Below are 17,068 nucleotides of genomic sequence, written 5' to 3' on the forward strand. Positions count from 1 at the left end.
TGTTTCAAATATTTGAAATTTATCGACTTAGGAACAGCAGACAAATAGGATTTTTTTTTTAAAACAGAGAGAAAAAGTGATGAAAAAACTTCTCTACACAAAGTCACATACTTCATCGAGTTATCAGAGCGAAATTAGAAAAAAAAAAGAATAGAAATTGCAGCAGTTTTATAAAGATGGCACCACTCGCAGCCCTGCTCATGGAAGTATGTTTAAAACAGTGCTGGAACGCAATAAATTTGACATAATGATTACCAGTTGTCTTACAGGACCTGTGTTTGGTGTATACGTCAGTCAAAACGCCCAGCGAGTACATCAAAGGGGGCTCCATCCACCTGTTGGAATGCCATTTTGGCTTCAGTTGGGGTGGTATATGTCCGAATACCTTTTTTCTAACTGTATAGGAAAGTATAATAGACCTCACTTTACAGTTGAAGTCAACTGGAGAAGTATATGTCTATACACTGGTATACAGCAGAGCCTTTTGTCAAAAGTATATGTTGGGAAATCTTCCTGACATTTACACTGACGAGCAAAAGGGTAACAATCCTTTGAACTTTTGACTTTCTGGCTCCATATCTCACCACCCACTACAGCTTCGAACGTGAGACTGCCATCATTTTATAGACAATCATCTTGGCTATCTCATACGTAAATTGGACTTGCATATGGAGCCTGAAAGTCAAAAGTTCAAAACATTGTTACCCTTTTGCTCGTCAGTGTACCTCCGATGGAGGGCTAGAATGCATTGAGTGCTAGTTTTACATTTTACAGTATGTCCTTCATGTAGGAGTTGATTCCACAGATGATCTATACCGTATATTATCTACTCTCTACTGTACATGTGCAAGGAGCAGGACACTGCTATGCAGTGGGTCAGGATATATGTGTAGTAGTTCGTGACGCCAATTGCAGCTTGCGCAGGTACTCTAGCAGGGCCCTTTAAGATGTTATAAGCTCACGTACCAGGTGAGGAATGCCAGAGGGGGATAATGTCTCTGTATAGCAGATATGGTAGTGTCAACGGTGTCTCCTACCTTGGTACGGCTGGACTCCTGAATCCTGGCTCACTTGCAATAAAATTGAGTGTGGTCAGTAGGAGTAATGGAGGAATAATTGAGATCCAAACAGGTAATAGGATCCAACTTGTCTTTACTTAATGATTGGCAGCTTTGATCCATACGGTTACAGCAATAGTCTAGGATCCCAGCAGGTAGTGGCAATATGTGGCAGGAATCTATATGTATTCTGCTTCTTATACATATGCCTAGTAGATCTGGCAGGTATCTATCTTCTGCTCTGTCTGTAGTCTGCTTAGTTTGGGCCTGACTAGCTGAGGAGGTATTTGGTTTCTCTTGGTCTTTGGATCTGTACTCACAGGACTGCTCGTAGGGAATGATGTCTTCTTCCTGGAGATCTATAGTTCTGCAATTGCTGCTTTCTTGTCAACCAGCTGAGGCTGATGGCTCAGGCTGGGAAGAGTGATCTTGGGCCTCAGCCGAGGCTTGGATCCTAGGTTGGGATCCCTGTTTCTGGGAGCTCCTACCAACACGGCCTTCCCCAAGGAGGGGGCTGGTACACACTAACTAGAACTTTCCTTCCTCCCCATGAGGCAGGATGTGGGAACATTCCACTCCTCCTCAAAGAGGGGGGAGCTAGGTTGGAATGAACTATTCCAATCTAGCAATACTAAACTGGCTATGGACTGCTACATACTGCTGCCACCTGCTGGTGTACATTGAAACTACAGCAAATATATAATACAGACCTGGAAATACATCAATGCACAGTTAGATTACATTGGATGACAATACACATATACACCTGACATTATTGTAGCAGGGATACAGAAGTTTTAGTGACATACTTCAGGATGTTACACATGGATGAAATCAGTCATTATTGTGCTGAAAGGGTTTCTTACATTATCAGTAATCCACTGTAGGTCTCAGCTAGCAGTGGTGCCTATGATAGGGAAATCATATCTAAGGCCTCCCTCACATGGCAGCATTCTTTCTGGTCAGTAGTTTGAAAGCCATAACTAAGAGTGAAACCTACAGAGAGAAAAACTATAATACACTCATTCACAAAAAAGAAAATACCGCACCAAGAAGGAGTTGTTGGATATAATGGAGTTGTGAATATAATGACATATGTAAGTGATTACGATATTAGAGTGAAGAAGTTTATTGGGGAAAACGACACTCTAGTCCTCTAGCCTGGACACAAGAGGAGATCCAGTTGGGCATGGATTTGGCGAATACAATATCTCCTTATGGAGAGCCTCTTAAAGGGTGTGAGGAGTCTTATAGGCCAGGCAATGCCCATCTGGAATTCTGGGAAGAAAAGGAATGCAAATGAGCTCTGAGCAAGCTCGGCCTCTAATGCCACCAGATGTAAGGTAGCTATCCTAGAAGTCAATGCTCAACCTTTTCAGAGGCCTTGAGACATGACTTGGATAAGTACCTCATCTGCAGACAGGTGGTTCAGGGTGAATGCCCCCCATCAGTGCAGAGCACTGGCTTAACTGGGTTGGGCATGGAGGCATACAGGTTCCATATGGTGTCCTGAAGAACATTTGACCGCAGATGTTACAGCTGGGCCTGTAGATCCTGCACACTTGTAGGTTGCTGAAGCTGGCGTCCCTGCTGGTCACATATCTGTTCGATTGGCGATAAATCTGGCGACCCAGGAGGCCAAGGAAGTGTTGCCATCTAGCAGAGACATTCCTGGGAAACGTTGTGTGTGAGCGAGCATTATCCTGCCGAGAAATGCCAGTTGTCAATGAGTGTCGAAACACCTCTGCCTTTTCCATGTTTTGGACTCATGCCTGGTTTTGCCTTTTAAATACTGACACAAAATATTGACCCAGACATTGCCTTGTGAAAGCGGCCAAAACTACACCTCAGCCTAAGGGCTCATACACACGGCCGTTGCCGTTTTTGCGGTCAGCAAATTGCGGATCCACAAAACACAGATACCGGCTATATGTCTTCCACATTTTGCAGAATGGAACGTCCGGCCCTCGATAGAACTGTCCTATTCTTCTACATTTTACGGACAAGGGTAGGACAGTTCTATTGAGGGCAGGACGTTCCGTCTATTCTATTTTTTTTTTTTGCAGGGCCTCGGATCGGACATACAGCCCCATCTTTTGCGGCCCCATTGAAGTGAATGGGTCCGCATCCAACCCCCAAAAAATGCGGATCAGATATGGTGCAGGGCCGTAAAGCAGGTGAAGCCAATTCCAAGTAAGTGTTAGGCTACATTAACACGACCGTATTTGTTTTGCGGTCCGCAAAAAAACAAAACAGATGACGTTCCGTATGGCATCTGTTTTTTAGCGGATCCATTTTAACAATGCCTATCCAAGAATAGGACATGTTCTATCTTTTTTGCGGGGCTACGGAACGGACATATGGATGCGGACAGCACACGGTGTGCTGTCCGCATTTTTTGCGGACCCATTGAAACGAGTGGGTCCGCATCCTATCCGAAAAAAGAAAAAAAAAGGAACGGACACGGAAACAAAATACGTTTGTGTGAATGTAGCCTAATGCAAATACATTTATGTGCCTCCGAATTCCGCTCGTGTAAAACGAGCTTCACGCTGCACAGTGACCTCTACCCTACGGTAACCTCAGAAAACATTTCTGCTTTCCAGTCAGTACGTAGACATTACCAGCCATTAATAAAAGACAAATCATCATTTTAGGTGATCACCACCATCTGCTGATGGACTCCTGTGTGCTACAGGCCAAAATATAAACTATTCCACATCAAGGACTGGAGCCCGTCAGTGAAGGCTTACATGATGTGTGGAGCGCTTTGTGAGGGGAACGTTATTACAACCTTTACTGACACACGGTCAGCTGGAATGTGTAAGACGATTCAATGAAGTAGAGATTGATCCTGCTCAATGTCAGCACACGCTTCTATAGGGTCATTCATATTCCTAGTAATGAGCTCAATGGTGCATCGTGAAGAGCCCCCATTCATATCCCGGCTAGGCTGCACCTGACAATCAAACATATTCACATTATAAATGTGTTTTTTTTTGGAGAGTCCCTTGGGCTTTTCAAATCTTTTCAAAACTATATATATAATTTTATAAATGGAAGAAGTTTGGAACAACCAGGAGTCTTCCTAAAGCTGGCCGTCTCACCAACCTACTGTAAGTTATCCAGGGAGAAGTGCCTTGGTAAGGCTACTTTCACATTAGCGTTTTCAATTCCGCTATTTAGATCATAGGATCTCAATAGCGGAAGAAAATGCTTCAGTTTTGTCCCCATTCATTGTCAATGGGGACAAAACTGAACGGAACGCACCAAAATGCATTCCATTCCGTTTGGTTGCAAGCAGCGTTTTTCTGTCCGCGATGTGGTGCTGAGCAAGACGGATCTGTCCTGACACACAATGTAAGTCAATGGGGACGGATCCATTTTCTCTGACACAATAGAAAACTGATCCATCCCCCATTGACTTTCTTTGGTGTCCAAACTGATCTGTCATGGCTATAGAGGACATAATACAACCGGATCCGTTCATGACGGATGCATGCGGTTGTATTATTGTAACGGAAGAGTTTTTGCAGATCCATGACGGTTTTGCAAAAAATGCTAATGTGAAAGTAGCCTAAGGCCCCTTTCACACGAGCGGGTTTTCCGCACGGGTGCTATGCGTGAGGTGAACGCATTGCACCCGCACTGAATCCGGACCCATTCATTTCTATGGGGCTGTGCACATGAGCGGTGATTTTCACGCATCACTTGTGCGTTGCGTGAAAATCGCAGCATGTTCTATATTGTGCGTTTTTCACGCAACGCAGGCCCCTTAGAAGTGAATGGGGCTGCGTGAAAATTGCAAGCATCCGCAAGCAAGTGCGGATGCGGTGCGATTTTCACGCATGGTTGCTAAGAGATGATCGGGATGGGGACATAACATGGTTATACGGGAAAATAATAGCATTCTTAATACAGAATGCTTAGTAAAATGTCCATTGAGGGGTTAAAAATAATAAACAAATTTAACGCACCCCATCCACTTGGTCGTGTAGCACAGGGGTGCACAACCTGCGGCCCGGGGGCCACATGCGGCCCTTGATACCATTCAGTGCGGCCCCCAAACAGACATGTATGCCTATGTCTTGTGGCAGCGCACATGTATTTTCCATGTATTTCTCCCATTAGATGGGAGTCCTGGAAGTGTAACTAGACATTATTGGTATATAATGTGTGTTCAATATGCCATAAGTACAATATTTCTGTTGTTAATACACCTTTAAATTTGAATTTCGGCCCTCGTCATTGGTTCAGTCTGGCAATGTGGCCCCCAACCAGGAAACATTGTGCACCCCTGGTAGCAGATCTGCTCTTCTTTCTTCAGGACCTGGCAAAAGGACCTTTGATGACGTCACTGCGCTCATCACATGGTCCATCACCATCCCTGAAGAAAGAAGAGGAGATCTACTACGTGACCAAGTGGATGGGGTGAGTTAAATTTGTTTATTAGTTTTAACCCCTGAATGGACATTTTACTAAGCATTCTGTATTCAGAATGCTATTATTTTCCTTTATAACCATGTTATAAGGGAAAATAATAAAGATCGGGTCTCCATCCCGATCGTCACCTAGCAACCGTGCGTGAAAATCACACCGCATCCGCACTTGCTTGTGGATGCTTGCAATTTTCATGCATCCCCATTCACTTCTATGGGGCCTGCGTTGCGTGAAAAACGCACAATATAGAGCATGCTTCGATTTTCACGCAACGCACAAGTGATGCGTGAAAATCACCGCTCATGTGCACAGCCCCATAGAAATGAATGGGTCCGGATTCAGTCTGAAGAAAGAAGAGGAGATCCGCTACGCGACCAAGTGGATGGGGTGAGTTAAATTTCTTTATTATTTTTAACCCCTCAATGGACATTTTACTAAGCATTCTGTATTAAGAATGCTATTATGTTCCCTTATAACCATGTTATAAGGGAAAATAATAAAATTTACACAACCCCGATCCCAAACCCGAACTTCTGTGAAAAAGTCTGGGTTCGGGTCTGTGTACCAAACATGCCAATTTTTCTCACGCTCGTGCAAAACGCATTAAAACGCTTTGCACTCACATTTTCCCGCGACGCACAAGCATCCTATCCGGCCCTCACACGCGACGCCCGTGTGAAAGAGGCCTAAGAGAGGTGACCAATAACCCAATGGTCACTCTAGCTGAGATGTCCCTAACTCACAGAAAAATTGCTCAGGTTTGCACTTCTGTTTTAGGACATTTGATGGTGTTGTCAGATGTAAAAAAAAAACATTTAAATAGTTAGTTAATAATGTCTGCTTCAGAACCCTTATCTTGAAAGAGATTTTTGATCCTATGTGCAGATGGGAGAAATAAAGTAGGTCAACCATCACTGCAGCACTCCACCATTCTGGGCCTTATGGCAGAGTGGCCAGAAAGAAGCCTCTCCTCAGTAAAAGACACATGAAAGCCGCCTGGAATTTGGAAAAAAAAACAAAAAACAGCTAAAGGACTCTCAGACTCTGACAAACCAGATTATCTGGTTCGATGGAACCAGGATTGAACTTTTTGGCCTCAATTCTACGCATCATGTTTGGAGGAAACAGGCCCTGTCCGATATCAGCCCTACAGTGAAGCTTGGTGGTGGCAGCAGCATTCTGTAGGGTGTTTTTCAGCAGCTGGGACAGGGAGACTGGTCAGGGTTGAGGGAAAGCTGAATGGAGCAAAGTACAGAAATATTCATAATGGAAACCTGATCCAGAGTGCTCTTCCAACAAGACAATGACCCTAAGCACACCGCCAAGACAACACAGGAGTGGCTTAGGGACAACTCTGTGAATTTCCTTGAGTGGCCCAGCCAGAGCCCTGACTTGAACCCAATGGAACATCTCTGGAGAGACCTGAAAATGGCCGTCCACTGACGGTCCCCAAACGTGCTTCAACTAAGTCCTTAGGGAAGAGTCTGAAAACTTATGTCAATGCAAGATTTTAGTTTTTCCTTTTTAAAAAATTGTCAAAGATTTTAAACATTGTGTTTCTACCTCATTATCAGGTACTGAGCGCAGAATGATACAGAATAACTTGATTTTTTAAAAATTTTTAGCACAAGGCTGCAACATAACAAAATGTTAAAAAGTGAAAGGGTGTGAAGACTTTCTGAATGCATTGTAATCCATGCAGAAATACAGCTGAACATGAACTGTAAGATATGAAGTCATCGTATAATGTCTGGCATCTAAGACAGTAACTGATGTCCTTTCTACCCTGCCTCCATTTTCCGCAGGCTCCAGTGTATAATGCCGTTATTCATCTTGTGTATAACATTATGTGCGATATTAATAGCCGGAATTCACTATTAAAAGATTTTATAATAATAGATGCAGTATTTTTTTCTTTCAAAATGGAAAATATGCAGTTTTACTATGTAAACCCATATCTTGTACACAGTTCTCATGAGAAATATGCATCTAGTTGGCAACCTGTCCATACACTATTTTCAGTATAACTTTAGTTTGTTACCAAGTACAGAATTTATTTGTGACAAGAATCCTGAGTACCCTCTGTATCCGAGAGGATCTTGAAGCCCCCTTGATGCTGTGTTATTAAGGATCTGTATATACTGTGAAAGGCTTTGTCTTCGGAATCCAGGATATACGCGTGTGTACGGAAATCTTAAAGCATTTCCAGGAAAAGGGACACAGGACGCTTTCCTCTCTTCTGACTCCAACCATGTGAACACAACAATTGCATCTCCTTCTGTATAGGTGATTAATATAACACATTGGGCTAAGTGTCTTCAGAATAGCTATTGTCACGTTTGGGTGTGGGAGGGAAACACCACACCGAACATAGGAGGGATAGGGGTGAGGGAATAAGGCCTGGAAACTAGGGAAAGGAGATGGACATCTCCTAGTAAAACCCTAATCAAAGTCCTGACTAACTACCAGTATGAACAGACCCCAGAGGTAGGTGAGTTCATACACCGGAATACCTAGTGTCCTAACTCGCCCTATAGGACCCTGGTACTAATGGCAGGGACGAGACTACCTGTTCCTCCAAAAGGAAGGACGAACAGGAGTCTCCTTCAGGCCTAATACAAACAATAGGGAAATGCCACACACAAAACCCAAACAAAATACAAAAGGGAAAGGAAAGACTTAACTTCAAAGGAGCAATGGAAGCACCAGTAATTCAAGTAATGACCCTAATAGCCACACCTGGGGAAAGAAGGTGTGGCAAGCACCAGAAACAGCACAGACATCATTTGATCCAAACGGAAAATATGTCAGATCAAACCACGTGTTGCCAGTCTCACCGATCTCCTGCACCTGTCGCGGGGACGTCCGTGACAGCTATACAGTTGAATTCAGGAGGGCACCTGTGGCCGATGGCTGAATCTATAAGTACCTGATGCTGAACCTGGACATAACCCCTTCTTCCCCCACTCACCCCCTCTGAGATGAGCATCGCCCTGTGCTGAATCGCAGTGAGTCCGATGATGTCACCGGCACTAATGGGCTGACCTAGACTGTAAAATGGCTAGGGCAGTGCTGAATCCTGCCCATTTGTGCCAGTGACGTCATCGGGAACACTGCTAAGCGGAAGCCTCCGCCTAGCAGTGTAAAAATGTAAACAAAAAAGCCCATGAAATGCTCTGGTGCTCATCTCAGAGGGGCTGAGTGGGGGATGTCCGAGTTCAGCTCTTTAATGCTGAGAGTACCATGTCGTTATCTACCTGGCCGGCAGCCATGAGGAGGGCTTAGGCCGCTCCTTGGGCATCCACTCACTGGCAATTTGGGTGAATGACCAGTCCACCCCTGCTGATATTGATGACTTATCCTAAGGATACAGCCATGGAAAACCCCTTATAATTGGCCATATACTTTAGGTAGTTGTTGGCGGAATACTTGTTCAGTGGACACCTATCCCTCTCAACCCTTTCCTACTCAAGCGCACTGGGCTCAGCCTTTTGTTCTGAATAAGGGGGAAGGCTAAGCCGCTGCCAGGCACTTCTAGCGCTCTACTATTTCCCTTGAGAACAAAAGGCTCAGGCGTGGTGAAATCCGTCTGATCCTTCTTACCCCCAGTATCTGCCATCAGGGGAAAGTTGGTGCACCACCACACACATTAAATAGTCGACCAGTTCCCGCTGAAATTATCATGTTCAGCCAAGAAATAAGATGTATGGCCAGCTTAAAAAGAGCGGAGAGCGGATAGAAGACCATCTTCAGTTGTGGAGGGCACTGATCATCTGTTCATTACATGGCCCTTTGGTTTCAGTGGTAATTATCCATACCACTAAATAAATAAAAAAGTATACGTATGCCAGCCCGACAAAGGTCAAAAGAACCCTCTATTGGCCTCCATCAAGTGTATGGAGCCCCATGGATACCTTTGGCATATACTATGGTAGCTTTTCCTAGCATATATGCCTACCATGAATTGAATAATGAATAAATATTGCATACACACTCTAATTGAGCAAATCACTGAATGGATGTCGCCTACCACTATGACATACATCACATTTATAGCTCTTATGTAACTTGCCACTTAACCGTATGACATGTGACAGGCTCCAGTACCAATGTGGCCATCGTACATTTGACCATAACTGGTCAAGTTCATTCATTAGTTGTCTAATTATTGCAGGCTGTTTCTACAATGGAAATATGGGACCAAATAAGGTGCTAACAGAATGTTATATTAATACAGGCTTCACTTTTATTAAATTTGAGAGCTCTGTTTTTTTTCTCCAGGTTACCCGATTCAACTTTCTGCCAAAAGTTATTAGATTCCTTCACAAAAGTCCTCCACAATTTCTTGCACAAAGAACAAACGCTTAACCTTGCAGAAAAGTTTTCTGTCCACGACCCAAAACCACTCAGAGGTTATCTCAAGGTAGTTGTATATCCTGTACAGTAGAGCTCGATGGGACGGTGGAGCTTTGTGCATGAGATCAAAAAGAGAGTCTTAAATGGTCACCGTGTTTAGCAATCTGTTGCAGAAACCAAGTCCTGATTACACAAGACGGGTGGGCTTTGCAATTTGTACCTTAGATTGCACATAATCTATGAAGAGCGCATCAGGATTTCATTACTTGTGGGATCTGTTTCTCACTTTCATCACAGAGACCTGTAAGAGTGGGAACGGCCATGGATCTCTTATTCCCCTGCCCTGACAGAATGCAGACTTTGAAGATGTAGACAGTGATAAACAATATATATCATTTTTATGTGCAGCCACTCACCAATTTACTGCTTGTTAATATTCTATAATTCGCTGAGTAAACAGCTTTGCGGGGCCTGTGATATGGAGCCAGGTGGCCGCTTTCGTCCTGCCGAACTCTGTTTCCTGAATGGACAACCCGTTCCAGGGCCGTATGCCCTCCAAGCATCATTTTTTCATTGTTTTAATATATTTTTGTGTTAAAGGAAACAGTTTTTGAAGCCATTTGCAGCTGACTATAGACATGGCAAATCGCCAAGCTTTGTGATGTTCACGTTTCCTAAGCCTGTGCAGCTCTTATGTTCCTGAAATTGTGCCTTTCATGTCCATACAAATGTCTCATCACAACTGCGGTATCTAAGCCGCCAATGACTTGAGGGTCAAGCCATTTCCACAAGGAGGTCAGTTTACCACTTGGCTTTCGTTGGCTTAGGCTACTTTCACACTCGCGTTTTGTGCGGATCCATCAGATAATAAAACCATCTGCATCCGTTCAGAACGGATCCGTTTGTATTATCTTTAACATAGCCATTGAAAGTCAATGGAGGACGGATCCGTTTTATATTGTGTCAGTGAAAACGAATCCGTCCCTATTGACTTACATTGTGTGCCAGGACAGATCCGTTTGGCTCAGTTTCATCAGACGGATTGCAGCGTTTTGGAGCAGAATGGAGACTGAACTGATACATTCTGAGCGGAACCTTTTCCATTCAGAATGCATTAGAATGCAAAGTGATCTGTTTTGGACCGCGTGTGAGAGCCCTGAACGGATCTCATAAACGGAAAGCCAGAACGTGAGTGTGAAAGTAGACTAAGGCTACTTTCACACTGGTGTTTTGGTTTCCGTTTGTGAGATCCGTTCAGGGCTCTCACACGCGGTCCAAAACGGATCAGTTTAGCCCCAATGCATTCTGAATGGAAAAGGATCCGCTCAGAATGCATCAGTTTGCCTCCGTTCAGTCACCATTCTGCTCTGGAGGTTGACACCATGATGCTGCAAGCAGCGTTTTGGTGTCCGTCTGACGAAACTGAGCCAAACGGATCCGTCCTGGCACACAATGTAAGTCAATAGGGACGGATCCGTTTTCACTGACACAATAGAAAACGGATCCGTCCTCCATTGACTTTCAATGGTGTTCAAGACGGATCCGTCTTGGCTATGTTACAGATAATACAAACGGATCCATTCTGAACGGGTGCAGACGGTTGTATCATCTGAACGGATGCATTTGTGCAGATCCATGATGGATCCACACCAAGCGCGAGTGTGAAAGTAGCCTTAGTTGACCATCATATCGGAACATTTCAGGGGTTTGTACCAAGATGAAAACGTATCACCTATCCACAGAATTAGGCATAAGCATCAGGATTAGGCATAAGCATTGTTGGAGGTCTGACCACTGAGACCCCTATCGCACTTGGGATGGGGGGGGGGGGTCCTAATACCAAAAAATGAATGCATTGGTCGAACAGATGTGCCGCCACTCCATTCATAGCCATTTGCATCAGTCCCATCGAAAACCCCATCCATTTGGGGGAATTGGGATCTCTGTTTTCAAGGTCAGTGTTGGTCCCAGTGGTTGCTACCCCATGATAAGATACTTATCCCCTATCCTGTGGCATTTTTGTCTTGGTACAAACCGTCCAACTCCAATTGGTAATGATAAAACGATATCTTATATATCAGCTCTGCAATTAAAAGCCCCTGTGGGCTATGCATGGCCTATATAAAAATTAGTGAGACGGCATCCATAGGACATAAGATGGCGACAGTCAACTCCTTTATCGATGTGACTGCTTCCTCGGCTGTCCCTGGCTGCATCCACCTCTGTGCAGGCGCTAAGCAGATACAGGAGATTCAGTTCCTTTTGCAGAAGAGGACGCCACTATGGACAGCCGAGGAAGCCGCCGTCTGGATGTCTCGTTACCGCTGCCCACATGGAGACCGCCGAATCATAGCCTATACATGGGCATCCAGGGAACTGCTCATTTAAGAATCTGAATATATATGGCAGCCTTGGTAACCCTTCTGCTGACCTTAGGACGGAAATAAGCAGCAATATGAATTCAGTGTTTGGCTCAGACCTATTACAGCATCGCTAACCTCAGTGTTCACTTTGTCTGGACAACTTGGCCAGAATTCACTGACCGATTAGAAAGCCAAAAATCAATCATGTCTATAATTTAAACACATTTTCAGTATTTAATGTGAATTTTAAAATGGAGATAATTGCCGTCTTAATAATTGTGCCAAGTCAACCCCGTCTGCATTTCTTGTTAAAGCAGATCTTTCATCAGACTGTACTGCCCTGTGTAATGGCAGCTTAATTTGAGGACAGGTTCACTCTTCTATTAACCAAAACAGCACACCAAATATTGTATTTTTTTGACTAATAGGAGAGATTAAAGAATACACCGGACACAAAGAGTGTATTCATGATGTGATGGAGAGAGGGATATGATGGAGGGAGGGAAGCTGAGTTCAGTGATATATAGGTTTATCTGATTTGAAGAAGGATTTTTGAGTAAAGAAGCAAGACTCCTAGAAGAAACCGTGAGAGTCCTAAATACTCTTCCTACTCAGGATGATTGACAGCCTTCTCTATACACACACTAATACAGGGAGAGCTGTCCATCATTGTGTGTTTGGGCGGAGTAATCAGGACTCTCTCTGTCTCTCCTAGGAGTCCTATTAATGTAACGTAAGGAGAAATCACCTCTTAGGGTCACTTAAAGGGGTTTCTCCACCACAGGACAGGTGATAAATACATGAGCAGTGAGGACCATCAATCACTAAAACAGGAGTCCCCATGGTCACTGACCACTCTATTCACAGTCTATTGGAGTGCTGTGTTTAGGGGTTAAATGTGATTTGTGAAAAAACCTCTGTAACTGGAATCATGTAGTGCCATCAAATATAATGCCAAACGTAGTACCAACTGTAGTCCTAGTAAAATTTATAGAATGGTGCCAATTGAATAAATATCGCCAATGACTGCCCCCCTCTCTGTACTGAACACGATCTCGCCACAATGCAGGGCACTGGCCAACACATGCAGGGCACTGACCAACACATGCAGGGCACTGACCAACACATGCAGGGCACTGACCAACACATGCAGGGCACTGACCAACACATGCAGGGCACTGACCAACACATGCAGGGCACTGACCAACACATGCAGGGCACTGACCAACACATGCAGGGCACTGACCAACACATGCAGGGCACTGACCAACACATGCAGGGCACTGACCAACACATGCAGGGCACTGACCAACACATGCAGGACACTGACCAACACATGCAGGACACTGACCAACACATGCAGGACACTGACCAACACATGCAGGACACTGACCAACACATGCAGGACACTAACACATGCAGGGCACTGACCAACACATGCAGGGCACTGACCAACACATGCAGGGCATTTACATGGGCCCGTGCACAGGGCAATGTTGAGTTGTGAACCATTCTTTCTGACCACTGCCTAATTGTTCAACTGTAGTAGAGCTACAGTTACATGCAGCAGTCATCCCTTCCATATGGGGATGAATGATCTCTACTGCGATTGTTTATCCCCATACAGATTCATTGTTTGTCAGCAGCAGATCCCTGTTTACACAGGACAATGTGCTTCCGGCAAACAACAATTTTTGGAACCTTATAGAAGATGTGATCACCCGATGAATGAGCATTTTCTCCTTGACAGGGTGACTGGCGATTTGGCGGCAGCTTAAAGGCAATCTGCGAAACATCCCCCATACTAGACTCTATGCGGTGTATAGTGTATGTAAGTGGAAATGCCAAGTCCGATTGTGTAATTTTTATCGTCATACTGACTTACTTTCCAACGCTGTGCTCTAATAAACCAGCAGTAAAATGCTTTGAGAGGACTCTCTGAGTCCTCTCTATTATATGCGTGAGCTCAGGAGTCCTCTCAATGATTTTACTGCTGGTTTGTTGGTGCATAACGTCATTAGGCATAAAAATGTCATAACTGACGTGGCGTTACTTACAATATACACCACTTGCTCTAATTTGGGGGATGTTTCATTGCTGACAGATTTCCTTTAAAGGGGTTGTCTCATATCAGTCATAACCCTAGGATATTCCCCCATTGTCTTATAGGTGCGGGTCCCAGCGGTGAGCGGATTGAGAACAGAGCCCCGCAAAGTGGTGGCTGGAGGACTCCAGTCCGGCCACCACCAAGCGCTCTCCCCATAGAAGTGAATGGGAGTGCACTGCGCATGGCCAGCCACCGCTCCCATTCACTTCTATCGGTCCGGCTATCTTCAACGGCCCCATAGAAATGAATGGAGTGCACAGTGCACCCTCCACCACTTACAGGGCTCCATTCTTGGGACCCGCACCTATCAGACAATGGGGGGGGGGGCATATCCTAGTGATAAGCCCCATTGTCTGAGATGAGACAACCACTTTAATGCAGGACAATTATTGGGAAAAAAAACATTTGTAGGAAAATTTGTTCCTGATAATTGTCCCAATTCCCAGCCTTTGTAAAATGGCCCCTAGTCCTCTTCTTAGGCTACATGCACACGACCGTGCCGTTTTTTTTTGCGGTCCTCAAAGCACAGATTCGCAAAAAAACGGAAGCTGCAATTTGCAGAACGGAACGGACGGCCCATTGTAGACATGCCTATTCTTGTCCGCAAAACGGATAAGAATAGGACATGCTATATTTTTTTTGCGGGGCCTCGGAACAGAGCAACGGATGTGGACAGCACACGGAGTGCTGTCCGCATCTTTTACGGCCCCATTGAAGTGAATGGGTCCGCATCCGAGCCGCAAAAACTGCGGATCGGATGCGGACCATAACTACAGTAGTGTGGGTAAGGCCTCATGCACACGACCGTTGTTGGGTTCCGTGTCCGTTGTTCCGTTTTCCGTGATTTTCTGCGGACCCATTGACTTTCAATGGGTCCGTTGAAAACTCGGAAAATGCACCGTTTGTCATCCGCGTCCGTGATCCGTGTTTCCAGTCCGTGAAAAAAATAGGACCTGTCCTAATTTTTCACGGACAACGGTTCACGGACCCATTCAAGTCAATGGGTCCGTGAAAAAACATGGAGGCACACAAGATTGTCATCCGCGTCCGTGATCCGTGTCCGTTTTTTCCCTATCATTTTCAAGGCAAACTTGACTTAGGCTACTTTCACACTTGCGTTGTTCTTTTCCGGCATAGAGTTCCGTCACAGGGGCTCTATACCGGAAAAGAACTGATCACTTTTATCCCCATGCATTCTGAATGGAGAGTAATCCGTTCAGGATGCATCAGGATGTCTTCAGTTCAGTCGTTTTGACTGATTAGGCAAAAGAGAAAACCGTAGCATGCTGCGGTTTTCTCTCCGGCGAAAAAAACTGAAGACTTGCCTGAACGCCGGATCCGGCATTTTTTCCCATAGGAATGAATTAGCACCGGATCCGGCATTCAGAATACCGGAATGCCGGATCCGTCGTTCCGGCATGCGCATGCGCAGATCGGTAAAAATGTGAAAAAATGTACAAGACGGATCCGTCGGTCCGCATGACAAGCGGAGAGACGGATCCGTCCTTGCAATGCATTTGTGAGACGGATCCGCACCCGGATCCGTCTCACAAATGCTTTCAGTCAGCGGCAGATCGGCGGATTCGCAAGTGTGAAAGTAGCCTTAGATTTTTTTTTTCACTTTTCATGTCTGGTGATGCTCCAAAAATCAAGGAAGACACACGAAGAAAAAAAAAAACGGAAACGGATCATGGAACAACTGAACCCCGTTTTGCGGACCGTGAAAAAATACTGTCGTGTGCATGAGGCCTAAACCTGCAGAAACAACTCTAACTTCACTGATGATCCCTTTTTATGGACAAAGGCCAAAAGTCTACTTTACGACGGGTTCATAGTCCCTGACCTGCTTTCTGCTGCACAAACTTCACACATTTCTGTGAAAATGAGGACATCCTTATAAGTTTGCATGAGGTTGACAGTACTTGTCATGCACATTAGATGCTTCTCGGGGAGCAGGTTTTCTGTTTTCAACCACTTTGGCCCAGTTTGGAGCCCTCTATAGACATTAGTGGACTGGTATGTACTAGCCTTTCCCCTTATCTGTCTGAAAGCGTGTTGCACAGATATCAGAGCCCACCACCCTGGAGCATCAAAGGGCATCTTCCAGCCCAGATGTAGTCCACACTGTTGACTGATCCTCTTATCTCACCCGCAAAACCACAGCCCTGGAGACAGGACAGCTCTCAGCATGAAGCACCAGTCCTTGTCTATGAGGTGTCTTCCCCAATAAGTGCTTTTTACAAACCACACATAGGGGTGAACCGTTTGACTGATGCGTTTTTCTGATAGCAATAGATAGTCGCTTCCTGCCTTTCACTTTAGGCTATTCACTGGGAGGGGTTACCAAGGCAGCTGGAAGGAAATCATGAAGCAGTATTGCAAACTCTGCAGCCTCCTCATCCTCGTCCTGTGCACTCGCACACTGAGCTGATTAAATATCTGCTGGGAATTCCATCTCATGCAACCTCATGGTCTGGTGCTGCTGCTTTGTGCATCATCAGGTGAGTCAATTCCGATCTATCGTTGTGCGTATTCACTTACAGAATAAGTCGCCTAAATTTCGTGCATCAATTTATGCTTATCAATTCAGCCAAACCATCTTAATGATCTGCAGGGTGCACATAGACCCGGCAAACAACTCCTCATTTACTCAATGTTTATTTTGGACATTATCTTGGTGTCCTAACATATGCTGTCATTTATTGTTTTTTCATCATTTCTCTGAATGTTTTATAGTTTTTTGT

General features: G+C 44.8%; 1 protein-coding gene across 4 annotated transcripts in view; it reads left to right on the forward strand.

Annotated features, from left to right (window-relative positions):
• ARHGEF3 (Rho guanine nucleotide exchange factor 3) overlaps positions 1 to 17,068 on the forward strand; it is a 316,670-nt gene that overhangs the window by 114,355 nt on the left and 185,247 nt on the right. Inside the window, exon 1 of one of the 4 annotated variants that reach the window (XM_040406974.1) lies at positions 16,693 to 16,825. The exons of the other annotated variants lie outside the window; for them this stretch is intronic. Coding sequence (XP_040262908.1) covers positions 16,793 to 16,825 — 33 coding nt within the window. The 5' untranslated portion in view covers positions 16,693 to 16,792. Of the gene's footprint in view, positions 1 to 16,692; positions 16,826 to 17,068 lie in introns of those variants that run through there. 4 annotated transcript variants of the gene reach the window in all.

Source organism: Bufo bufo, chromosome 9 (genome assembly GCF_905171765.1).
Source record: "Bufo bufo chromosome 9, aBufBuf1.1, whole genome shotgun sequence".
NCBI lineage: Eukaryota > Metazoa > Chordata > Amphibia > Anura > Bufonidae > Bufo > Bufo bufo.